The sequence below is a fragment of the Perca flavescens genome, chromosome 7 (assembly GCF_004354835.1).
Source record: "Perca flavescens isolate YP-PL-M2 chromosome 7, PFLA_1.0, whole genome shotgun sequence".
NCBI classification, from domain to species: Eukaryota; Metazoa; Chordata; class Actinopteri; order Perciformes; family Percidae; genus Perca; species Perca flavescens.
Genome location: NC_041337.1, coordinates 6768077 through 6794289, shown reverse-complemented (window position 1 = coordinate 6794289; position 26213 = coordinate 6768077). Strand labels below are relative to the sequence as shown.

The 26213-nt window shown below is 42.8% G+C and overlaps 2 protein-coding genes across 3 annotated transcripts in view; one reads left to right on the top strand and one right to left on the bottom strand.

Moving 5' to 3' along the window:
• Nucleotides 1-7001: 7001 nt before the first annotated feature.
• Nucleotides 7002-10335, bottom strand: zfp64 (zinc finger protein 64 homolog (mouse)). Its single transcript, XM_028583162.1, has 6 exons — nt 10081-10335; nt 9735-9905; nt 9479-9625; nt 9193-9255; nt 8839-9090; nt 7002-8722 (listed from the first exon to the last, which is right to left on the bottom strand). The coding sequence occupies exons 1-6, from the start codon at nt 10100-10102 to the stop codon at nt 7326-7328; spliced, it is 2052 nt and encodes a 683-aa protein (XP_028438963.1). The 5' UTR covers nt 10103-10335; the 3' UTR covers nt 7002-7325.
• Nucleotides 10336-10751: 416 nt separating this feature from the next.
• tshz2 (teashirt zinc finger homeobox 2) overlaps nt 10752-26213 on the top strand; it is a 129479-nt gene continuing 114017 nt past the window's right edge. The window contains exons 1-3 of one of the 2 annotated variants that reach the window (XR_003692993.1): nt 10752-10876; nt 11146-11230; nt 13158-13217. The gene's annotated coding sequence lies outside the window, so the exon portion shown is untranslated. Of the gene's footprint in view, nt 11231-13157; nt 13218-26213 lie in introns of both variants that reach the window. The other variant, XR_003692992.1, reaches the window with a different exon arrangement.

The following is a 26213-nucleotide window of genomic DNA, read 5'->3' as shown; positions in this document are numbered from 1 at the left end:
GAGAAATGAATGTCTAGCTTTGGGCAGAAAAATCACTTTAAATTGTGCATGAAGAAAAGGAATATTAAAAATAAAAACATAGGACCACCCACAAAGGCTCTTACAAACTAAAGTCCTGGAATCAACCTATTGATTCCAGGACAATAGCCTAATAATGTCTTGGCGAATAATCACATGGCGTTCAGAAAGGCGGATTGAAGTGTCTTTTTTTCTGTAAAAAGCTGATCAATTAGCTCTACCGCGTTGTATTTCTATCCCGCAGACAAAAAGAGAGAGAGAGAGAGAGAGAGAGAGAGAGAGAGAGAATGGGACAGAGACAAGATAAAAGCCTCCAGTGTACTGAGACATCAAAACTCACTTAAGACGTCAATAGTGTCACAGTGAATAAGATGCCTGCGTTGGGAAAACAAATCCATATCAATACTTCACCAATCGGTTAATTTCATTAAGGCGTTCAGTGCTGTTTACTGATGGGACAGCAAATTGTGCACAAACAAAGCAAAGGTCAGAAATGTATTGTTGAAGTGACAGATTGTACCGGGAGGAGCGCAGTGTTTGCACTCAGTGGCTGTCTGAACCATTTATACCAGAACACGAAATTCATTCAAGTTCTTTGAGATTTTCAAACTATTTTAAGCGCCTGTCCTCAAGCGTTACTTTGGGTGGGGGTGGGGGGGGGGGGGTGGGGGGGGGGGGGGGGTGGGGTGGGGTGGGGGTTGAAATCTTCACTTCAAACACTTTGATTTCTGCATTCTGGTGGATTTTTCCGCAACAATTTGTGCCTTTTCTTCATTATTTTATGGTGCAAATGTCTTCATTTACAGTACAGGCCAAAAGTTTGGACACACCTTCTCATTTAATGTGTTTCTTTATTTTCATGACTATTTACATTGTAGATTCTCACTGAAGGCATCAAAATTATGAATGAACACATATGGAATTATGTACTTAACAAAAAAGTGTGAAATAACTGAAAACATGTCTTATATTTTAGATTCTTCAAAAGTAGCCACCCTTTGCTTTTTTTGATAACTCTGCAAACCCTTGGTGTTCTCTCAATGAGCTTCATGAGGTAGTCACCTGGAATGGTTTTACCTTCACAGGTGTGCTTTGTCAGGGTTCATTAGTGGAAGTTTTTCCCTTATTAATAAAAAAAAGCAAAGGGTGGCTACTTTGAAGAATCTAAAATATAAGACACGTTTCCAGTTATTTCACACTTTTTGTTAAGTACATAATTCCATATGTGTTCATTCATAGTTTTGATGCCTTCAGTGAGAATCTACAATGTAAATAGTCATGAAAATAAAAAGGAAACGCATTGAATGAGAAGGTGTGTCCAAACTTTTGGCCTGTACTGTATGTATAGGGAATTATAATAGGTTTTTGATGTGGGTTGCACTGGCCAGTTTTGATTATTGTGTGTGTGTGTGTGTGTGTGTGTGTGTGTGGGAGGGGTTGTAAAATACGCCTATGCCTGTCCTGCTCTGCCAACACCAGCGGTTGAAGAAGTATTCAGAGCTTTTACTTAAGTAAAAGTACTAATACCACACTGTAAAAAATACTCTTACAAGTAAAAGTGTGTATCATCAGGAAAATGTACTTAAAGTATTAAAAGTAAAAGTACTCAATGCAGAAAAATCCTCCCATTTTAGAGACTGGAAAGGATCCAACCAGTTGTGTTTGATGGTCTAATCATTTCAGCTGGACTTGTAGGCCGTTATGTTGTTGAGTTATATTGTTATATTGCTAGTTTCATTCATAATAAAACATCATAATATAAACTACATGTGTTTCATGTGCAAAGATCTTAATGTGTAAAGTAACTAAAGCTGTCAGATGAATGTAGTGGAGTAAAAAGTGCAATATTTCTCTCTGAAATGTAGCGGAGTAGAAGTAGAAAGTGGCATGAAAAGAAAAGACTCCAAGTAAAGTACAAGTACCTCAACATTTGTACTGAAGTACAGTACTGGAGGAAATGTACTTCTTTACGTTCCACCAATGGCCAGCGCTCATGTGTTGCTCTCTGGTTCGGCTTGTTGTCTTTCTTCCACCTGTCTCCTCTCCGGATCTGTTTATTTCCAGGAGGAATGCATCCCAATTTACCATTTCTTGAAGCAGCTGGGAGTGGAAATTGCTTTTTTTCGGGGAGATGTTTATGACCCCACCCCATTCAAAGGCTGACATCTCAAACACAGGAAGGAAGGACCTGAGAAGAAGGGCCCTAAATACAGTTTCAAAAAGTCAGTTAAAAACCCCTGCTGTGCCTTTTCTGAACGAGATAACGTCTGACTAGGGCTGTGCAATGAATCCAAGTATTGTCGCCATTTCCATTTTGGGCTCCTAACAGTCACAAGAACAATGTAATCAAGAACAGCCATTATTTTATAGTCAATGAGTAATTGCGTTAAATAATCCCCTATTTCAATATTGACCAAAAACATTGTAATAATAATTCTTTCCATAATCGAACAGCCCTACTGTTAACCAAAGAAAAAAGTTTTCATAATAGAATGGAGGTAGTTTCCCATTTTCAATTTTCAAAGCCAATTCTTGAAAATAAGGTGCCATTCGTTATTCGACCAAAAGCCCACCAAACACACACATATGAAAAGGGGGGCTCTCCTCCTCAAGGGTGCTCAGGATTAGGGCCTGGAAGTGTGTTAGAACAGATCAAAGAGATCCACCGGAGAGCACTTCTTCTTTTTCTTCTTCTTCTTCTCTCCCACACAACGCTCATCTTCATACATAATGGAACGTCAGGAGCTCTTTTGCAATTCCACCTGAAGATCAGGCGACAAGCCTCGGCTTCCTGGAATCACACCCAATCTGTTTGTGAAAGGGTCGGCACCGACACCCCGGATCACTGCTGGGATTAGAATGTAAATGGGCGCCTCGAGTGCAGGTATACTGACACCGCGAGAGTCCAGACCCAGCAACCAATCACAACACGCTGCTCTTTATGAATGGCTTCCACTTTTTCACTATTCTTCACTTGCTTTGTGCTCCTTGAAGTTGTGAAGGGGTTGCTAGTTATTAATTGGCAGTGTTTACTTTGACTTGTAGGGAGTCACTTCAAATGTTAGATCTCCCATGTGTCTCTTCTAAAGGGGGGGGGGGGGGACGTGCTCATTTATCAGTTAGGATTTGAATTGCTGATAGATCGCAATCAATCGTCATTCAGTTCAGTGGTGGAAGAAGTAAAACATGACTATTGATGAATGCTCCATCACAAGTAAAGGTCCTGCGTTCAAAATGCACTGAAGTATAGGTACTAAAGTATTATCAGCAGAATGTAGGCTACTTAAAGTATACATTTAAAAGTGTGCAGCAGAATTAGAGCTGCAAAGATTAATGGATTGTCAACAATTACATTAATCAGCATCTACTTTGATAATCAATTCATCGGTTTGAGTAATTTTTTATGAAAAAAAAAACTTAAGAATTCTCTTATTTCAGCTTGTTAAACGGGAAAATGTTCTAGTTTCTTCTCTCTTCTGTGACGGTAAATTGAATATATTTGAAATGTGGACTAAACAAGACATTTGAGGACGTTTTTTTTTTTCATAGACCAAACAACTAATCAATTAATCAAGGAAATAATCGAGGATGAAAATAATCGTTAGTTGCATCCCTAAGCAGGATTACATCACTGGATTACTATTTGACATTGATATGTAAGCAGTATTCTAATGTTGAAGTTAGGCAAAAGGGAGCTTATTTGAACCACTTAAAATAGTTTGCGTGGTCTAATCCATTTTATAGTGATCACAGGTTTTGTATGTTAAATCCTAAAGGAAGAGTTTGACATTTCTTACATGGGTTAGATGGGAAGATTGATACCACTATCTATTTTCTCATCTGACTCTCGGCAAGCATTTCTCAAAATGCCAAACTAGTCCTTTAATCTGTAACTAGTAGCAACTAGTAGCCATAGCTGTCAGGTACATGTTGTAAAAAGTACAATAAGTAGAAGTGTTAATGGCATAAAACGGTAGTACTCATGAAAAGTATCTCTAAATTGTACTACGGTACTTAAGTAAACATGACCACCGATAGTGGCAGTAGCTCAGTCGGTAGGGAGTTGGGTTGTGGACTGGTAGCTGGAGAGGTGCTAGTTCACCTCCTGGGCACTGCCAAGGTGCTCCTGAGCAAGGTACCGACTGCTTGGGGCGCCTTTCCATGGGCAGCCCCCCCCCCTCACTCTGACATCTCTCCATTAGTGCATGTATAGGTACTGAGCATGTGTGTGTAATTCAGGCCTGTGTGTAATAACAGAGTGAAAACATGTAATTTCCTATTGCGGGATTAATAAACTATACATATTATTATTATTATTATTATTATTATAACAGTTATGTATGAATTAAAAATGTCCCGGCAATCACAGGCAATAAATTGAACTACAAAAAAGGATTAGGGCCACATGTGAAACACGTATTTGAGTTCTGAGTCAGAATTCTGGAGGTGAAAAAGTCAAATTTCAAATACATTTTTCACATGTGGGCCTAATCCTCTTCTGTATGGAACAGAAGAAACCAACAATCAAACTATATACAACACATCCCACCATCTTAATGCACGGCAACAACACGGTATGGCCTTTATATTTGCTAGGATGCCATTTCCTTTTACGGCAGAAGACAGTTCCACTTTTTGCAACACAAATTGAACTGCGAGGTGAAAACTCTAATGGCTCTGCATTCAGCAGAGCCATTAGAAAGAAATCAATGGCCGTGTGTTCGTAGGAGACTCCTAGTCAGCTGCGGCCTTGGCTCTCTGCAAATAAGTGCTGAAGTCTTGAGTGTAAAAAAGGCCACAATAATAGATGGCCACAAAGCAAAACAGCCACTTTATTGAAAAATCTATTGGGAGAGCAACTTGGCTTTTGGAAACTTAAAACCTTAATATGCAGTCTAATGTTTTCTACAAAGGACATCGACTTCCTGGATTCAGGAGGACAACTTCAAAATGAAAAAAAAAAAAAAGCTACATATACAGAATATGTAGAATCAATACAACACGGCAAAACTCCACAATTTCAGACTCAGAACTTCACCCGTCATGCCTATCACTCTGCTGCCACCTACTGGACAAACTGGAGAAGTCCATTTCACAAAGACGTTCATTCAATTTCAAGTTTGTGTCCCATTTGTTTCTTGTAAAGATGTTGCCTGCTGGCCGGGTTAGCTCAGTTGGTAGACCTGGCGCACATATGTAGAGGTTTACTCCTCGACGCGGCGGCCGACGGTTCGACTCCGACCTGCGGCCCTTTGCTGCATGTCATTCCCCCCTCTCTCTCCCTCCCCTTTCATGTCTTCGTCTGTCCTGTGAAAAATAAAGGCCTAAAAATGCCTGAAAGAAATAGATGTTGCCTGAAAAGTAACCCGATTTTAATTAAATAGTTACATTTAATACAAGGTTCATTTGAATGCTTCCAATATTGATCCTTGAAAATAGGAGAATGTGAAATGGTGTCCCCAAATCATTAACTTTCATATTCAAAAGTTATTCAGTGTTAAAACATGACGACCTTCTGGATTAAACTATTGCGCTACGACAACAATTCATTATTTGAGAATCTGAAAACACAAACAAAGTCAACAGTATTATTACTTCAGTGGTTAATGATTAAATTGCTAGAAGCAAAAAGCAGTTACTGTTAATGGCCTGCACATTGGTAACCTTTAGGCCAAAGAGTTCTTACTAGCAAAGAAAAAAATGATTGAGGGTTGGGTACCGAAGCCCGGTGCCATCCTAAACCACTGGTCCGGTACCTACCGGACCTAACGACCTAACGCAAGTTTTGGTGCCTCATCCCGGTGCCTCTTAAATGCCTGCACTGCTTTCTGGTGCTCTGAAACGGACGTTATAGGCAAGGGCCTAACTTTGGTTTTAACATTGGGTGGGTTGAGATCTCCAACTATCCAGGGATAGTTTTTTTTTTTTTTTTTTTTTTTTTTATAAAAAGAGGCAAAAATGTGATAAATGTCGAAAAAAAATTATTTAAAAAAGGTGACAAAAACTCAACAACAAACACTTGAAGCCAAGTTTGCATTATTATAACCACGCCTATGGTTACAGGCACCAGAAGCATTACTGCATGTGTTGCAAGGTAATAATAGTTTAGAATTTTCAGTTTAATTTTAGTCTAGTCTTAGTTTTCAGAGTGCGTTTGCTAGTTTTAGTTTAGTTTCAATTTTTCAGAATGATTCAGTTGTAGTTTTGATATTGATTTCTTAGGTCCTGGTATAATGTCTCAGAAGTATGTAGCTACATATACATACAGAATACATGGTGGGTGCTGTATAGGAATAGCCTTGATGTTCATTGTTTCAACTTTGTGCTACTTCAGTGTCCGATGTGAAGAGATCACAGCACCGCCCCATCTCCTGGATCGTCAATGTCAACTCCGTTCGGTTTCCGCGAAAAACTATAAACTGAAATGATTCATTTTGATTAGTTTTTTTAACCTTGGCAATACGGTTTCAGTTTAGTTTTTGTTTTTCTTGATGGCTTTAGTTTTTATTTAAACGGTCTTACGTGTGGCTGTATTTCAGTCGAAAGGATTCCAACACCGGGAAGTCCAACAGTCTGCAGCTAAAGACACAGAGGAGACTAGCTGACCTTAGAGACACCAGACACTGTCAGAGAAACTACACCTATGGGACTTAATGGTGCCTTCAACTGCACTTTGTAAGATCACGGTTCATTCAATGTTGTTGTAAAATACCCTTCTACCATCTAGTGGCTCTTCTTTTTGTCGTATAACAGCATTTGATTGGTGAAATTAGTTATTGTTATAAGTTACTGTTATTACATTTTAAATACATCACTGAAATGTGACCATACGGCCTTAGCAATAAACAAGCCATTCTTTAACTTCACCAACTGTTGTTTTGTGCTCTTTTTTTTTTTTTTTTTTTTTTTTTTTTCTTCATCGGTTAAGGCACCGGGACCGTTTTAAAAGTATCATTTTATCACCGGTACGGTAGCCTGGGAAAACCCTGACGAACTTTTCCAAATCGAGGCACCAATCACAACCGTTGAGGCGGGCTTTACACGATGACGATAGCGTCATCTCCTTCATCGCTCGGATTGGTTTTTAGGTCTATCCAATTGTGCCCAGAGGCATTCAAGCGTTGCCGTTGGGGACGCCCCTTTGGAAATGGGCTGTGAATGAACCTTCCCCAGACCCAGCTGAGAAGGGTCTGGTGTCCACCGGGCTACCGGGATCGTAAACAAACAAAACCCAAACGATACCCAACCCTACCCATGATGCAGTTAACAGTCTTTCTATGTTCAGAAAAAGCCGCCGAGGCCTCCACTCACTGCGGGATGCCTTCCAGTGTGTGTGTATCGGAGTAGAGTGTGTGAGGAGAGAGCTGTTGCTGAGTGGACACTATCAGTGGAACGGCGTGGATGACCACATTCTGGCTGCCCAGGCTGATATTTGGCACCAGCAAGGCACTTTCCTCACAGGGCAAGGCGCTCTCCACCACCATCACTGTCCCTGCTGGTTTGGACATGTCCTCCGAGGGGCCGCACGCCATGCCGGGCGCGGGCGCCAACATGGCGGCGTTCCCTTCCGTCACCACTGTCACCTCCGTGCCACCCTCCTGGATCAGGGCGTTGAGGCCCCCCAGCTCGGAGCAGGTCGTGATGAAAGTCTGCGAGCCCCTGCCGGGGTCCTGAGCGCTTACGGCCGTCCCTAGCAGGGCCTGGTGGAGCGGGTTGTTGCCGTCGCCGGGGCCGAGCTGCGTCAACAGGACCGTCTGGGGTTCGAGAGGACCTTCTGCCGTCTGGGACGACCCGAGGGCTTGCATGGGCGCCAGCAGGTTGACCTGTTGGATCATGGAGTTGACTACCATGTCCTGGTTCTCCGGGCTTAACAGGACCATGTTGGTCTTGTGCTGACCATCCACACCAGCTGGGATTAAGCGGTTCTCCTGGCCCAGAGGGTGAGAGACGATGATTTTGAGCTGCGCGCTGCTGTAAGGAGCCATCGAGTCGGCCGAGATAGGAACTTCCAGCTGGGCGCTGCTCTGCGACGCTGCGACCAAGCCGACGGCATCGGCCGGGGCGGAGAGCTGGAGCTGCAGCGTGTTCTGAGTGTCTCTGTGCTGCTTCCTGTGGCTCCGCAGGGAGTCTTCCCTCACAAAGGAAGCGTCGCACGAGTCACAGCAGAACGCTCGAGCCGCTTCGAGTTTGGCCCGAAATCTGGAGGCGACAGGCTTCGGAGAGTCCCCTCCTCCTCCGCTTGTCCCTCCACCTCTGCCGCCCTTCTTCTCAGGCCTATCCGAGTGGCACTTCTTTTTGTGGATGACGAGGTTGCTGCGCTGCTTGGAGGCAAAGTTGCAGAAGTCACATTTGAAAGGGCGCTCCTCCGAGTGGATCCTCTCGTGGACTTTGAGCGCCCCCTTGCTGGCGCAGGAGTAAGTGCACTCGGAACACTGGATGGCCTGCGTGGGCTGGTGTTCTCGCGCGTGTTGCCGCAGGGCATTCTTGCTGGCACACTGGAAATCACAGTGCTCGCAGCGGAAGGAGTTCTCCGTGCTGTGTTTGATCTGAACGTGAGATTTCAGGTTGCCCTTCATGGCGCAGCGGTACTCACAAAAGTCACACTTGTAGGGCTTCTCGCCGGAGTGAATCCGGACGTGCCTCTTCAGGTCCGAGTTGATTTTGAACTTTGCGTCACATAGCTGGCACTGGAAAGGTGCATCCCCTTGGAAGGAAATTAAATAAATGACAGGATAAAAAAAAAAAAAAAAATGATTCTCAATGCACAAAAACATAATCATCCCACGGTCGATGGACCATTCTGGATTTCTGACTACCTACCAGTGTGCGAGCGGAGGTGGACGGTGAGCTGGCTGGAGTTGCGGCTGGCGTACGGACAGATCTGGCATTTAAACGGCCGTTCGTCAAAGTGGATACGCAGGTGCTTCTTCAAACTGCTGCTGTCGGCCGCCGCGTAGGGACAGTGTTTACACTTGTGCGGCTTCTCCCCCGTGTGCGAGCGGCTGTGCATGTTGAGCTTGTCCCGGCGACTGAAGCGCTTGTGGCACAACTCGCATTCAAATGGCTTCTCACCTGGATGGCGAGTGAAAAAACAAATAAAATAAAAATACACGTCCATATCGGATTCTGAAGGGCTTAAGCAACAGGGAATCAACTTGCAAGGCTGTGACATACCGGTGTGGGTTTTGAGATGCCGCTCCATGTCTTTTTGGCCATACTGCGTCTTAAAAGTGCAACCTGCAGATCAACAGTAATGCTTTTACAAGGTGTGTGTGTGTGTGTGTGTGTGTGTGTGTAGGCTGTGTGCTTGTGGAAAATGTATCTAAAAGTGTCCTAAAGAAATAAAAAATAAAAAAGCTAATGACATGGGACTTGGCAGGAAGTTCTGTTTTTTTTCCCCCTGCTCGGGCAGCCGAAAAGAAGGAATGTGTTACAGTTGTAAACGGCGAGAGGCACCCACCTGAGAAACAGCAGCTGTGTCTCTTTGAAGTCAAGGAAGGTTTTAATTTTTTGGAAGGTGTTTTCTGCGCTTTGGTCAGGATCTTTTTGACACCTCTCATAACACAGGTCTGGTAGGTTTCCTCGAAAACAAACTCGGTGGCGGAATCTGAAGGAGCAGAACAAGACCGGGACAGGCTGTGAGTGCAGGAGACGCGCAGACTGTAAATCAAGACTGCATGCAAATTATTTACAGCAAAAACCAAAAGTGCATTTACCATTCATCTGACCTGTGAGCGTGGCTGCTGCAGTGGTGGATGGGGGGTCAGAGGTCGCTAGGGAGCATCCATTTTGCTTATGGGCGAGAAAGATCTCAAAATGATTATACTGCTGCTTACAGAAGCCACAGATGTGGATGTCTGGGCTCACCTCCACCACAACAGACTGTCCTGCACCGACATCAGAAGGCAGAAAGCACAAAACAGGGACCCATGACTTGTATGATGCACGTATATGAATCTGGCACACAGGATTACTGCAATATTACGACGCAAAACCACGACTGGGATGTTAGAGATATCTAGTCTAGCTCGGGATCTTCTTGACAACTGTTTTTTTCTTTACCTTCGGCGTTGTATGTTGCCATTTTCGAGCTTGTTTTGCTGGGGATCAACTCATCTTCTGGCTCCTCAAAAAGCCTACACGACGTCCACCATGTTGTTAAACTGCACCGGCTCGACTGGAGACGCAGCCAGGCACGACTATTATCACATTTCAAACACGAACTCTACCGCGGTATAGCATATAAACGGCATTATTCATTAACAGTTTTACTTCTCTTGACAACACGGATATAAATCGGGTTTACGTCATGCTACGTCGGGTTTACGGCAGAGGGATAAGCATGCGTTTGTCCGGGTGACGTCACATGATGCTTTTAAAACGATGGGGAAAATCTTATTTACCACTTCTGAGCATGGACAATATCACGATAAAAGTGGTTAAATTTTGGTTACGCGATGATTTTTTAATAAAATAATGTATTTTAACAATAGATATATTTTTTTACAATAACTATTGATGCTAGAATTTATATATATATTTTTTAATTTGTCAAGTATATATTTGTCATTTGCAAAGTCATCTAATCAAAACACCAACTGTAAGCCTGGTGTTTCTCCCTCTGTTTTCTGCCGGTACATCATAAGCTGTCTTCTGGTCTTAATTGTGCAAAAAAAAAAATCTTCAGTAAAATACACTGGAGTATTGGGTATATTTAGGAGCACCTGAACGCAGCATTATCATTGTTGTTCCACCACTGGACGATTTTTCCCCTTTGAAAATGTTATTTATTTATTTTAAAAAGTACAGAATTCCTACTTATATAAAACTTTAAGATGTAAACAACATTCGGCTCGGAGTGAGAGACATTTTAAGAATCTTCTCTATTACCTTACCCATGTTATTACCGTCTTTTCTTCGTTTCTAAAAAGTAGTAATACCGTTAAGTTAAAGTTACCGCCACCTGTCGTATTGGAAGTCAAATGCAAAGGCCCACAATGGCCTAGCTTACCAAGAACAGGCTACTAAAACTATTCGTTTGTTGAACCATATAAATAACATACTAACCGAAGTTGGTGTAAAAGTCCACTGTTAGCTTGCTAACGTTAGCTGTTATATTGTTTACAGAGTGGCTGCAACGTTGGCACATTTCAGAAAATAGCCCTAGCCCTTTCTGTGGTACCGAGTAAAAGAATATTTCTCGTGTGAGAAGGTAAGCTTTCAGATGTAGCAATTTCTGTAGGACACTTAACTATATATATTCTACCATCATTCAAGTAAGGGCAATTTACTGGGTTGTTGGGGTGAGTGAATGAGAATGCCTCTTTTGTATGCCAAGAGAAGTCGTGCTAGTGTGAATAAGCCATGAAAGTGACTGACACACAGCTCCATTTTCAGTGGCAGGTCCTTAACTGCCTGATTGCCACTGTGAAGCTCAGGAATTTCCTTACGCTGACTTCCCTGCATGGCAAAGGCACAGGACTGATTCCTTCCCTGCTGAAACAGCAAATCCTTGAGACACACACACACAATATGCATGGCCTTCCCAAACGAATCTGACTAGTTGATTACTGCTGTATTTGAATTTGATTCTGTCAGGATTGTCCCCATAGGTTCAAATAAATGTATGGTAACAGTTTATGTCATATTACTAGAAAAGTAATGTTTTCTCAGGGCATTTTGAAAAGTGATGACTCGGTCCAAAAAGGAAAGAAAGAGAGAGAGACATTTAAAAAGGAGATAATGAAATAAATAATTTGATCTGACCGGAGAGTGTGCAAATCATACGCACATAAATCCCTCCACAAACTCAAGAGTACAGTTAAATGCACATCAAAGACCGCATTCACTCAGTGACTCAGAGATGGGTTAATTAAAGGAAGACTTATGTCATCCCAACCCACAGTAGTGCAGAACAGACCAGCATGCTCTGTGCTTTGATCTAGACCGCATTTGTACAATCAAAAGAATTGTAAATCACGTTTTTCACTTTTCACACTTTGCAGCTTAAGAGGTTTTATGAGGGAGCAGTTTATTCACATCAATATTACGCCTTATTTATGAGGAAACACTGCACCGACGCAGTGATGTTTACCATTAACAAATGTTCTTAGTAAGACTGCAACTAGAAAATATTTTTATTATTCATTAAGATGCAAGTTATTTTTTAGGTTAAAAGAAGAAAAAAAATTGACATATCAATATCAAGAACCACAAAAAGAAATCTAGACAAATTACTTAAATTATTTATCGATAAAAAAAAAAAGTGCCAATTAATTTCCTGTCAATTGACTAATCGCTAAGTGAATTACGCTCTAATTTGCAGCAATACCAACCTCAGCTGGTTGAGTACACTGCGTGCTGGGGGCTGTTTTGTCACCAGAGTTAGGGGGGAAACGCTGTCTTTTGAAAACAATAAGCTCTTTTTTCATTTGTTGTACTCGGAAACAACAGTATCATTTGGACATCCTGCGGTGCCAAGTCTTAATTTGTAGACTTGCTCCTCTCCCATTCATTGAGATGCCCGAGAATTTGGCCAGTGATGTAATGTTCCTCTTTTCCCCCAATGAGACAAGGGCAACAATACGGGGGGGGGGGAGAGTGCCTCTGTCACATTATTTCCCCCCACCGAGGCACGCCAGCTGCTTACAGTTGCTTAATGGCTACGAGCTGTCACAAGGCATCACAGCCCGCTGCCACACAGGAGCGGCAGATGCTTTAATTGCACAATGACTTGTAGGTTGTCAACAGCAATTATACCAGGCTTCCACCTGAGGGCACCCAAAGAACACTGTCGACTCACTTCACGGGCAAGACACGAGCCTCAGAAGCTGGCTTCTGCCTTGCTTCTGTCCAGACAAGAGCCACAGACGGATTCCAAGTCTCTCTCTCCTTCTTTTTCCTTCTTTCTTTTCTTTCTCTTAATGGTTTATCCATGTGCGGCAATAACCTGGGCAGGATTGTCAGACAGCAGGCTCAGGACCCCCAAAATCATATTTAGACATAAAATATTTATCTAGCTTTGTCACCTTAGGGCCCGCCGCTCACCGTGCTGCGGCAGGTCGCGGTGTGCCGAGTTTGAGTAATTTTGCTCATTATTAATTCATGTCATTTTTTTTCCTCCCCTTTTTGCGATTCAGGGGAGGCTCATTCGCCGCTGCCAGCCCAGAGATTATCATTAAGAGGAGGCAAATAAAATGGTGAGTTCAAAGCTACGCTTGCAACATGCTTTCGGCCCACATTTGTTCAAGTGTGTTGATAGTTTGTTATACTGTGTATGTACGCTTCTGAGAAAACACTGTTATGTGCTTTAGATTTGTGGTCTGTTCTATTTATAGACCGCACGGAAATTATAATCAAGCGACTCAGAGACCCACAGTACACATAGGGACCTCTTGTTTGTGTCATGTCAAATTGAATGTGTAAAAGATGTCCCGAGCCCCTTGTTTGTTTTGAACCATAAGACAAATTATACACACATGTATGAATTCCTTTGGTCAACAGCTGCCATCTCAGCATCAGATAGAACAGAGCCAAAGTCTGGGAACCATCACATGCCTCCAACACTCCCACTTGATCATGTAAAAAGACAGTGTACACAAGCGCGCACACAGCAGAGCACTCACGCACGCACACACTGTGTAGCACAAGTGCAGCAGTGCTACACACAAAAGGCGCACATGCTCACACGCAAAACAGCGCTGTGCTCTTTGTATCTGCCAACTGATGCAGATGATAGGGCTGCAGAAGAGTGCAGGCTAACCAGAGACTGGAGGGTACATGTGGCATCAGAGACAATCGCAGGCCATATCCTTAGGAGCAGAATATTCTAGCCTAAGAAACATGCTTTGATGTATAAAGACACATTTGTAGCATTTGTTTTTTTTAATGTAGGATCACATTTTTGATATTGTTAAGAAATCAGTTTTTGCTGACACACAAGCGTGCACAATCGTTACTGTGGCCATAGCTGCAGGTATGTAAAATGCAATTGCTACTTAGGAAACATTAGCGTATTAAAAGTGCCTTTCTATCAAAACTAAGGTTTTTTTATTTTTATTTTTTTAGTGACGTCTGCTTTTGGAAGGAAGGCACTGCAGGTGCCTTGCACTTTGCAGTCGTGTCAGCAGGGGGTGTCCAAAATCAGGCTAGAGAAAAGAGACCCCGTGCTTGTTTGAAGCAGCTTATAAGGCAGTGCTCCAGTTTGTAGTAGCTGACATTTTGGAACCAGTGGGTCAGCAAAATGGAGAAGCCATGGAGATGTATCAAAACCAGTGGAACTTTTGATTACAGGATGGTTGTGTGTGTGTGTGTGTGTGTGTGTGTGTGTGTGTGTGTGTGGGGGGGGGTTTGTGTGTGTGTGTATGTTATTGCGGCTCTGTGCTTTTCCACCTAGTTGAGCCCTAATCGTGGTTCGCTGTGGAACTGACCGTTAGCCTCCTAGCACAAGTAGGTTTCAGGTGTTGCTTTCTACGCCCAAGTAGGACAGAGCAGGAAAACCGAGCCCTGTGCCGAATACCTGGGCTTTAGATAGACCTACGCAGCCGAACGCAAAGATGGGCATGCATGTGTGCGCCTGATGTGCGAATGTGTGTTGTCAATGATGTCATGATGGAGGAGGGAATCTTGATAGTCAGACAGATAGCAATGAGGCCCCACACACACACACACACCTACACCTACACCTACAGACACACTCATGGATGCACACACGGCATCATCATCGTCACAGAGGGAGAAAGGCTCATAATTGGACAGAGGTGTCTGTAGATAATGAAGCCAGACCTCACACCTGCCAAACCTTGGGGATTTCACTTGACTGGCCACTTAAATCTTCCTCACTCTGCAGGTCTGGAGGGCAAGAGAGTGAGTAAGGAACTAATGGAAAAAAAAAAGCACGCGCTACAGGGAGGATCCCTGTCAGCATGAGTGTAGTGTGGACCCCCCCCTCCCACACACACACACACACACACACACACACACACACACACACACACACACACACACACAGACACCGCAGCTAACTCAGCCCCCACAGCTCATTCCATACAGCACCCACTTCACTTCACTGTAAATCCTCTGGTGTCAAGCATTTCAGACGGAAAACGGGGAAATGCTGCACCAGCTATTTTGTTTCAAACTCTCAAAACACTCGCTTCTCCCGAGTTGTCTTTGGTGACAGCAGCGTTGTGTGCGCGGCGGGGGGAAAAGCGCATCGTGCCGCCTTTTTAGCCGGGTGTCATTCGAAGTGTGCTGAAAGGGAAATCAGATTCAACGCTTCGACGGAGAACTACTTCTATTTGGAAAGTTTACCTGACAGTCGTCAGCGAAGGCGTTGACACCGGATCAGTCGTAGCAAAAAGCTACACCAATTAGGGATTGAGTTTACCCTGGCAAAATCTTAACAATTGATGGGAAACAAAATGGAATGTCTTTCTTCGTGACTCGATCCATAGATGAGGCCTTGGAATCACTGTCGTATAAATAAGGTATAGATATAGCACTAGAAGAGAAACTTCTATTCTATTCTATTGGATGAATACACAGACCTCAGTGAGATACAGCAGGGGGGGTATCACTCTTTGTTAGCTTGTCATGAAGTCAGCCATGTCAGCTTTTACATACGTGGCTGTGTCGGCTGTCAAAAGGTTGTAGTGGTAAACGGTAAGAATCAATAACTTTGCAGTGCTTACAGACACAAATAGAGACTGGTAGCTTTGCTCGTGGGTTAGCTGATTCCAGAGTGGCCGCGGCACAGCTGTCATATATATTTATTCTTCATTCTGCAGATATTTGCTAAAAACGATAAAACGTGGCGCTTGTCAAAACTCTGCTGTCTAGCGGAGGTTGTTTTGTGCCCCCACTGCTAGGTGAAAGTCGAGCCACGCCTTAACGCTTTGACTTTAGACCTAAAGCGAGATTACTTGGAGAAGGGTTAGGAGGCTAGGTACTTGGAGAACCTCACTCATGTGTCTCAGTGCTGAGAAATACGGACACAGAGACAATATTGATACCTTATGGAGATCTCCGTGCACATTTTGTATACGCTGCAGCAGCACACAGTCACTCAGAGAAGTTGTTAGGTGTCAGTGAAACTGCACACAATGCACACAGGCTGGCAGATTTATAGCAGGATAATGACAGAACGGCACAATATTCAATTGGGTGCAACATCTGAGTGAATTCTAAAATCATCCCCTTTTTGACTGGGGCTCTCGTTCACCATGCAATTCAATTTTGTTTATAGTGTCAAATCACAACAGGACTAATCTCAGGACACTTTACAGATAAGAGTAGGTCTAGGTCCGCCCCCGAGCAAGCATTTGGTGGAAAAACATGAAAAGGAGCCAGAAAAGCCAGCCCGGTTGTCGTAATCTTGGATACTTGCGGTTTAATTTTCCAACGTCCGGGCCAGGTGGGAAGGTAAATGAGCCCAGGTGGCATCGCCCGGGCCCGTGATACCCAGGAGGGAAACCCTCGCAATCAACAGCAACAGAAACTAGCATCCATGGTGATGGATAGCGTCACATGTGCAGCTAGTGTCTGTGCTCTAAGTGCTGTGCATACACCGATAGCTCCCATCACCCTCTCTCCTGTGATAGATTATAGATAGACGGAAAGCCGGGCGCGAACGCAGCCAGATTTTTGGGAAATGTGCTGTAACCGTAGACCCCGGATCACCATCTTTTTTTTTACCAACTTAAAACTGCCCCAGGAAGACACTTTTAGTAGGTGGGCAATGTTTGCTAATGTGGATCTTCTTTCCAAATTGCAACGATAAGCAACGCTGAAATGCGCCCCTGAAATGAAATCACACGGAAACCGAAAGCTTATCAAGATGAAACTGTGCAATAATCCAAGAATCATCCATCACCATCCATCATGTATTTGTTTGCAGGAAACAGATTACATGGATCTTAATTGAAATATTATTTTACCTTCATTTGAATTATTTATGCGGTTGCCGACTAGATTCATACCTCAGAGAAAAACACGAACACATTATGTGAGGCAAGAATGTGTGTGTGTGTATTTGTGAGCATTTCTCATATATTATTCAAAGTGTAGAGTCAGAATATGGTCTTACGTGGCCATATGAAGGATATCAGAGGGCCTGTCTTTGATACAATTTACTTGAGATCCCCTGGCCAAAGCAGAGCTGTCCGTTGGCCTACCATCGCTAATGAGATCGGGGGGTAAAATTGAGAGTGGTGGGCTGGCTGTCATCCGCTAGGTGATGGTTTTAAGACTAAGCAGTGATACTTCATTAATTAACCTTCACATTCTATGTAGATCTGCTCATCAAGATGCAGTTAATTAAAGAAAGGTCATTGCAAGGGCTGCTGGGAAGCGGCATTAATACAATGGAGGGATGGCACTGCTTTGAGCGAGATAACACAGGGGAGGGGGCAGGGAGAAGGCGATCACCCAGCCACTAAAATGGCAGACGACTTGCCAAAGCCAGTTTCTGAACTGTGGACCACCTTTTGGTTCTTTTTAAGTTGTTTTTGTTTTTATTTCTTAACATTTCTCTTTTTTTTTCTTTATATAAAGAAAGATACTGTTGAAACACTCTAATGGAAGAAGCCTCAGTAAAATATTCATTACACTCAATCGACAGCATCTATCTTTTAGCATCTCAGTATAGTTTTTCTACTCTCCTTTTTTTCTTCTTCCCTGCCAATTTCTTGGGTGAATTCTACTTTCTCTGACCTTGCTCAGTGTAGTGGGGGGAAAACAAATGCCATTTTGAGTAAATAAAGGGCCAGGAGCTCAGCAGGATATAAAATAGTTATGCGTCAACTGTAAGTGAAATCCACTTCTGGGTGGTGACTTATTCATTTTGATTTCTACCTATCTATCTACAGTATATATCTATCTTTGTCACTGCCTGCTAAAGCACAGCTCCAGATGTGTAGCCTTGTTGTGGTAAGTGGATCAAGTAGATACTGTGTTTTGTCATAAAGACACTAGTATATAGAAATGTGCCTATTAGGCTCTTATCAATCAGGAAGTGATTGTTCTTGTGCAGGCCTGCATACTGACATAAGGGCAGTACTTAGTATGAAGTAATGTGTCTGTTGAATTCCCCCTCTGCCAATCAAATAAGTGAGACCAGACTTAGTGTAACAAATGGCTTTTCATAATGTGTTTGCCAAGCCTTATTTTTTGATAATGCTCCCCCCACCCCTGTACTGTCTTGTTTGGAACCTTGGCGTCAGTTTTTCAAAATGTTGCTCTACTGCAAAATTGTAGCGGGACATCAGCGCCTCCCCGGTGTCCACTCAGTCCTCCTGCAGTCATCCCTGAGTGTCTTTTGGCATTGCTTCCGATGGCAGGTGTAGAGACAAACGAGGAAACGGTGTGCAGGCGCGCATGCGCGGTGCATCCAAGCGCGCGCACGCGTGTGTATATGTGTGTGTGTGTGTGTATATATCCCTCCCACCCTGCCACGATACAGTAACTGCTGACCCCGGACACAGTGCCATTATGGCAGACGAGGCAGGGCTCCCCTGGCAGCGGCTGGGGCGGCTGGTTGCTAGGTGGAGAGACATTACCGCGGGCCTCTGCAATAATTTATCCTAAGAGCGCGGCGAGCCGTCATGTAGCCCCTGACAGAGAGCTGCAGTACTTTATCAGCCTGCCTGTAAATCAGCCATGTGTGGGTGCAGACGGCAACATTGTTTGATCTCTTTCAGACACTCTAATAATCTGCTCCCCTCTGATTGATACCTTCACACAACAAAGCACATTACACCAGCTAACCACAGCAGCCAACAGTGTGTGTGTGTGTGTGTACGTGCATGTGCTAATGCCTGTCTGTAAGTGCCTGTGTCCGTGCGTGTGTCCGTGCGTGTGTCCGTGCGTGTGTCCATGCGTGTGTGTCCGTGTGTGTGTGTGTGTGTGTGTGTGTGTGTGTGTGTCCGTGTGTGTCTTTCTGGTGGTCATCAGTATCGCTATGGGGAGGGAGAGGGAGGGGATGAATGAGTCTTCTGCAGAAACACAGGGTCATTTGGAGTCTCTAAACCAATGACAGGCTAACGGGTTCACAAAACGATCACTGGATGAAGGGAGGGGCAGGGAGGGAGAGAGAGAGAGGGGGTGGGGGGCAGTGCCACCAACCTCAACACAAGAAATACAGCTAACGGATAAAAAGCGACTGGAGCACTAATTCTTTTCTTAAATGGTGGCTTAGTGGTTTAGATGCATGGAAACATATTTTATACGTAGACTAAACATTTGACTTACATATTGCACAAAGAAAAAGATTCCCTCCATTTTCCGTTGAAAGAGGAATTTAGCCCTGTTTTCAATTTCAGTATAGCCAATATTTCCAACGCTTTGAAAACTGCAACAAATGTAGCTACACAGCTCAATGCGTGTATCTTTTCTTTAAAATGCTGATTTCTTTTTTTTGACTCCATTCATGGCCTTCTATCAAATCAAAGCGAATTGCATCCTTTTCCAAATTGCCTTCCAACTCCTTGCTTGATATGGCTCATATACAAAGGAGAGCAATGTCCCGTCCAACAATACCCATACCATTTGTGCCGCTCAGCTTCAGAATGTCATTGGTTTGAGTGTGACAGTAAAACATAGCTCTACCTTTTTTCTGCGGGTTGAATTGGAACATGGCTTCCAATTATTCAGCTCCAAATTCAATAGCAATTTTCTGCTCAATGAAATAGTGGTTTCCATCTCTAGAGTAATGTCACTTTGGAGAGATTTTCAAAATGGCATGTCTGTGAGTGAATAGATGGACACGGGAGGATTCATTTTGCTTGAGGAAATGATACTTGTCTGCTGAAGCTTAGCATTTATTGACGAAGAGAATGCCTCTTCATATACTATAGAATCTACAGTGTGGATGTAAGATGTAGTGTTGTTCTTTTTTGCTTCGGTCATGGAATCCGTATAAAATATGTCTAATTTCGAGCTTTTAGTCAGAATTCCTTAAAAAGATAAAAGATGCCAACGAGATGCATAACCATATGATTGCGTTGGGTCAGACGGAGCCCATTTTGCTTGAGTGCAGCAATAAAAGTAGCACTGAACAATAAAAAAAAAAAATGCAATTATAAGTGTGTTTGTGTGTAATGTATCAGTAGCCCATCCAGGGCCCCATAATGAATGCAATGCAACGTGCGATCACTGAGCCGTGCGTATGCCCCGCTCAATGCATCTCTGAAAATAAACAGAGCAATGGAAATGGTTCTCATTAGTGTTGTTTTCATATTAAGTCCCTCAGACAAGGTTGACAAACCCAGCTCCCTGTGCCAGGCTCCTCGGGGACCATCGCTTCAATACAGCTAGGGCAAACAACACCAGCCGATACCAACACCATTACCACCTCCTATAGTTACTTATCCTCCCCTCCCTCCCTCCCTCCCTCCCTGCGGAGTGCACTGTCTACACAGACCAGATAAAAATGCATTAAGATCTTCCAGCTGCGTAGAGAAAGAGTCCTGCTTTCATTTATCACCATTGCTATTGGCCCTAAAAGGGACAAATGTCTGTTCTCCATCTCTGTGCTATTAGAATCGGAGAAATGTGTGCTGTGTTTGTGTGTGTGTGTGTGTGTGTGTGTGTGTGTGTGTGTGTGTGTGTGTGTGTGAGAGATGGAAGTTATTTTGTGCTCCAGAGACGATCCACTGCGAGGCTGTTTAGCAGGAAGGGAACAGGTGTGCTGAGCTTCTGGCTTCCACCATGTGTTCCAGTTGTTTCATCTGCACCTGTTTCCCCAAGTCCTACATACGATGATCAAAACATTTCATTAACCATAAAGTGCTCTCGTTCGTACAGTATGCCGCACTATCTGCGCCTCTGAATGTTTCACAGTCACATATTAACATGAAGTAATTAATTGATGTAACAGAGGTTATTGCGTCAAACATCATGTATGTAACCAGGAAAATATAGCCAACTATATAGCAACTTTGCAAATGGATTTAAACTACAGTGAAACCAGCTCATGAAAGCATTAGTGCTGTCAATTATACCCATTTTAACGGCGTAAATTATTTTTATCGTGAGATTAACGTTCTTTTTGGCCTAGCAAACTTTGTAGTTTTTTTTCACATGCTGTTGCAACAACTAGTAACGTTAGAAAAACTACATCACCACACCGGATCTAGCGAGACCGGAAACACAACAACAGGCACGCCGCACACAGCCGGCCCAAAGAGTAGTAGGCTAACGTTACGTTTTGAGTAGATGGCGAGCCCGAGACGCCAAAATGGATGCCCTTAAGATTCTGAATGTAAAGTTTACTTTTAAAAAGTTGCCAAATGGTTCCATTGACGAGACCAAAGTGATCTGTGGGTTTTGTCGTTGTGAACTGAGCTATTATCGCAGCACGTCCAGTCCGAAATACCACTTGATGGCCAAGAACACAGAGCCAGGCGACAAAAGCTCAAAGCAAGCCAATCCACTTTTCCATGTTGATAAGAGCATTAAAATGAGAAAAAAATAATGGGACAAAAAGAAATGGGACATTTAGAATAGATAAAAATATGTGATTAATTGCGAGTTAACTATGACATTATTGCGATTAATTAAATATAAATATTTTAATCGTTTGACCGCACTAAAAAGCATTGATGATTTTCTTAAAGAACAAGCTGTCTTACAATGTAGGCTATAGTATGTGCTTCAGAAAAGTACATTTCTTCTCAGTGAAATGTTTATCATGGCCAGAATCCGACAGTAACCACCATCTGACAGTAACCACAACCAACGAGTTTAAACCAAGGCTAAAATCGTCCTGAGCTAAAGCAAAGATTCCTCAAACATCTGGTGTGTGGCTGCCACTGCCGATTATTTTCATTATTCCTTAATCTGCACGTTAGTTTTTTGATTAATGGATTAAGAATGTCAGAAAAAAAGGGAAAAATGCCCACCAGAATTTCCTGAAGCCCAAAGTGATGTCTTTAAAGTTCTTGTTTTAACAGCACAGACTAACAGTCCAAAACCTAAAAACATTCAATTTACTGTCATATAAATAACTAAAAAGCAGCAAATCCTTAAGTTGCTGGAGCCGGAGAATTGTTGACATTTTTGCTTAAAAAAAAAAGAAAGAAAAGAAAGTCCAAACAGTTAATCTATGATCAAAGTAGTTGCTGTTTAATTTACCGTGGCTCGACTAATTGATTAATCAGCTAATTGTTTTGACTGTAATCTAAAGTAATGCTTGTCTGTTGCCTTGTAATGTTAAAGGTTCAATGTGTAGGAATTTCTCCCATCTAGCGTTGAGATCATATATCGCAATCAACTCTCTCGCGCCACGCAGTTCAAAGTACGTATTACAGCTACGGCAGCCTTCACGCTTTTTTCTGATGACGCCGGTCTCTTGCTCTTTTCAATATCCTTTTTCTTTTACTGGGCGAAGAAGAAGACTCCTGTTCCTGAAATTTAGATTTTGAATACATGTGGTCCTCCATGTTTTCCTTATTCAAACTTGCCGGGCCTGGGAAGCTACGATACCCATTAGCAGCATTAGCAGCACCTGGGAGTTTATCATGTGACAGCGCAAACGCAAAAGGCGGAGCAGTATGTCCTGTATGTACGGAGGCCCACTGGGGTCAGCTAAGGAAAAAAAACTAAACCGTGCGCACAGAATAAAAATCAGTTCCCTCAGTTTCATAAACTGTATGCACGCATTCATAATCCATGCCCTCGGTTTTATAAAAGTGAGCAAAGTTAGAAAGATATTCACAGATTCGAACTTCTGGGATCAATTCTCTATAATGAAATGTTATCGAATCACAAACGATGCATCTTTCCTAACGTAGTAAGGTTAACAACGAGCTACAAACTCATTTTCATCAAAACTAGCCATCCTCCGACCTGGAGAAATAACATTGGTCTCTAGTAGCAACCGGCGGTAAGACTGCAGTAAGACGAGTGCTTAGGGACCATCTACAAACTACAAGACCAACACAAAAATATCTATTAATTTTATGATTAAATAAGGTAGTGTCTCCAAACTTACCTCCATTATAACGTGTCTCCTGCTAGTTGTACTACAGCACTTACTTTTAAAAAATAAGTTTGGAGACACTACCTTATTTAATCATTAAATGAATAGTCGGCTCGTTTTGATGAAAATGAGTTTGTAGCTCGTTGTTAACCTTACTACGTTTGGAAAGATGCATCATTTGTGATTTAATAACATTTCGCTATAGAGTAATTGATCCCGGAAGTTCTAATCTGTGAATATCTTTCTAACTTTGCTCACTTTTATGAAACTGAGGGCACTGATTATGAATCTGTGCGTACAGTTTATGAAACCGAGGGAACAGATTTTTATTCTGTGCACACGGTTTAGTTTTTTTTTTTTTTTTCTCAGCTGACCCCAGGGTATGTATGTCCCTTACCGGCTAACGTATTTTAAGATGGTGCATGAATATGGAGCGTCTACCCGAGTTCATGCAAATGCAAATGTAAAATTTCAAGCCAAAAGAAATACTTGGAATTGATGGTGGTGATAAATATTCATGAAAAAGGACAAGTTTGGGAACGGGCAACCGATTTTGATAATGAACAACTAAACACGTTGATCAGGAAGTCACATTGAGATCGAAATATTTTGGCGCATGCTCTGCTGTGACAACACTGACGTGGACGTTATCTTTGTCTTTGTGGCCAAAATTGGTTTACTTGCCTCTAAATGTGACCATTTGCTAAAGTAAAGAAACGGTCAAGCTGTTGTCACATAACCCTCGATTATAGGGAAATATATTTTTCACATTATTTGCATTCACAGGACCTAATCTGCATTTGTTGTTTCAGCAGATTCTTTCTTGGAGAAAAGTAACCTCTCAACCGCAGCCACAGACGGAGAGAATTACAGGAATAAAGCCGTGTTTGTCACCATGGCTTAATAAATAAAAAATAAAAAAACACCTCCATAGAACACCCAAGCAAAAACAACATATTATGGGCCATAATGATCTCTGTAAAGGACACACCACCACCACTAGTTGCTATATATCTTTAGGTACAATTATATAGATACTTGTATATGTATATGAAATGCTTTTAAGCGCGTCTTCTCGTCTGTGACACAGTCTCGTCCCCCTTCCCAACACGGAGGAGCTCCTTGGCCCACCTGAGCCGTGATTTGGCATGGCACATCACACTGCTGCAGGCTACTGTAAATATCACCTTTCTTGTTATCTCCAAGACCTGCTTTTCCAGTAAATAAGGGAACGTGTAATTCAATATACTGTGTCGAGCCATTTGCTTTCAGAGGACATCTAGGTGACATGACTTAGTGGCCGCCGGAATGAACATAAAGATTAATAAGTAATGGCCATATAAAGATGATATTTGCACTCCGATATCCCCCTTTTTTTTAGATTAATGCTTTTGATCACATGGAAACTGGTAATAAAAAACGAGCGAGACGGCAGAAGGTACGACATCGCAACGCAATCTGGCACATTAGGATTCTGGATTCCCTTACATGGTTGATTCAAACTACACTTGGAAGCTGGTGATTTCCACCCCCCCCCCCCACCCCCATATTATATTTAGTCATTTTGCTGTTCTTGCATGATATTCCTGACAGTGCACAATAGTGAAATACCCAAGTTGATCATACATACGACACTGGCGGTGATGACTCCAACTAGTTTGCACGTTGCAATTTATTGACAATAACGACCGTGTTGAAGTGCATGTCCCACACTGAACAAAGAAACGTATTTGGTCGTCCTCTGTAATACTGTTGTAGGTCCCCGTGGCATTTTGTAATTTGTTGCAGTGTTTGTGTTCTCTTTCACACTTTAATATCACGGTATTGCTTCAATTTGAGCTGCAAGATAAAGTTCTATTTTCATTTTGTGGGATTAATTTACCGGGTAGCACACGTCTCAAGGTATTTGTTGTGTTTTGTTTTTATCTATGAATTATTTAGAAGCTTCAAAAATAGAGAATGGGTTAGGAGACCGTGTGTCCTGTCTCTCTCGGCAATCTCAGTCAGATGTTTAATTTGGTCTGCTAGCGTGGAATAGCACTCACCACGACTGGGAGTAGGTGGTTGGCTGTGTAATTTCCCTGAAGGAGGGGCATGTTGAATCGGAGAATAATGATAGAGGAGGGAAGTGAACATTTGAGAGGAGTGAAAAATGAACGCGTGATTGCTACGTGTGCTTGAAGTTGTCATGGATTTTAGCTTGGATATGAAATGCTGTGCAATTGAGAGGCAGTGCTGTCAAATAAAGCCACACATTTCAACTTAGTCAGTAGACGGTGCTTTTAAAGTAAAGTCTGCAGCAATGCTATAATCATCTTCATGGGGTCATTTTTCACAATTTACCCAGCATGCTAAAGTTCACTGGGTCTATTAATGAAAGATTCCCTGTTTTTCTTTACACTCCATCGCACTTTTTAAAAATGCTAATGGACTCCAACAAGCACCTGAGCAAAGATGAAAGTGCCCTAATTCCTGCTCAAAAGGTCACTGAGATGAGTTATAGTGGTGTAAGCACCTGAAAGCTATTCCCTTGTTAGATTTGACAAAGGGAGGCTGCCATTTCCCCCCTTAAAAATAGTGTTGGGTAATAAATGATCATTTGTGGAATGTGGTTGCTACCGGCAGTGACTTTTCCCTCTGACATAACTTTACTGCCGGCTGATTTACATCCCGATAGTTGTCCCCCAAAATATTTCAAATGAGCGTTTTATTCATGACGCTAAGCAGACGGCGGTGTCACACGCAAGGAGCTCTTATTGTGCTTCTTAGGGGAAATGGCTAATTAGTTGGCCATGAAAAATGCAGGCGCGCCTGTTTTTACTGTCACCCTCTTATTTGACTCAACAATACTTTTAGGCTTTTGTAACAGATTTGCAGTTCTGCACACAGAATCAGCGCAATATGAACTATCCGCATGCCCACGCTCCATCGAGCCCACTGACACGTGCATGCTACTGTCAGTTATGAAGCATATTGGGTCCGTGGGTAGGCGTGCCTTCTGCACAATACGTGCTGTGTGCACCTCAGCATATGTGATAGTCCTTCTCAGCAGCCCTTCACAGGTCCCTGAAAGGTGCTCCTGGTGTGGATGTGGGGCCTGTAGAGCAGGGATCACTGTGACAGTTTCAGGTGGAGGAGTCTATTAATAGTTTACCTCTCAGCCAAAGCATTTCATCATTTTTGGTGTCTGAGGGCTTCCTGCTTCCAAAAAAAAAAA

Coding starts and splice junctions, on each gene's coding strand:
- zfp64 (XM_028583162.1), bottom strand. CDS start 10,102: ATGGCAACATACAACGCCGAAG. Junction 9,906..10,080: donor GGCAACATACAACGCCGAAG/GTAAAGAAAAAA, acceptor ATGTCGGTGCAG/GACAGTCTGTTGTGGTGGAG. Junction 9,626..9,734: donor GCTCACAGGTCAGATGAATG/GTAAATGCACTT, acceptor CTGCTCCTTCAG/ATTCCGCCACCGAGTTTGTT.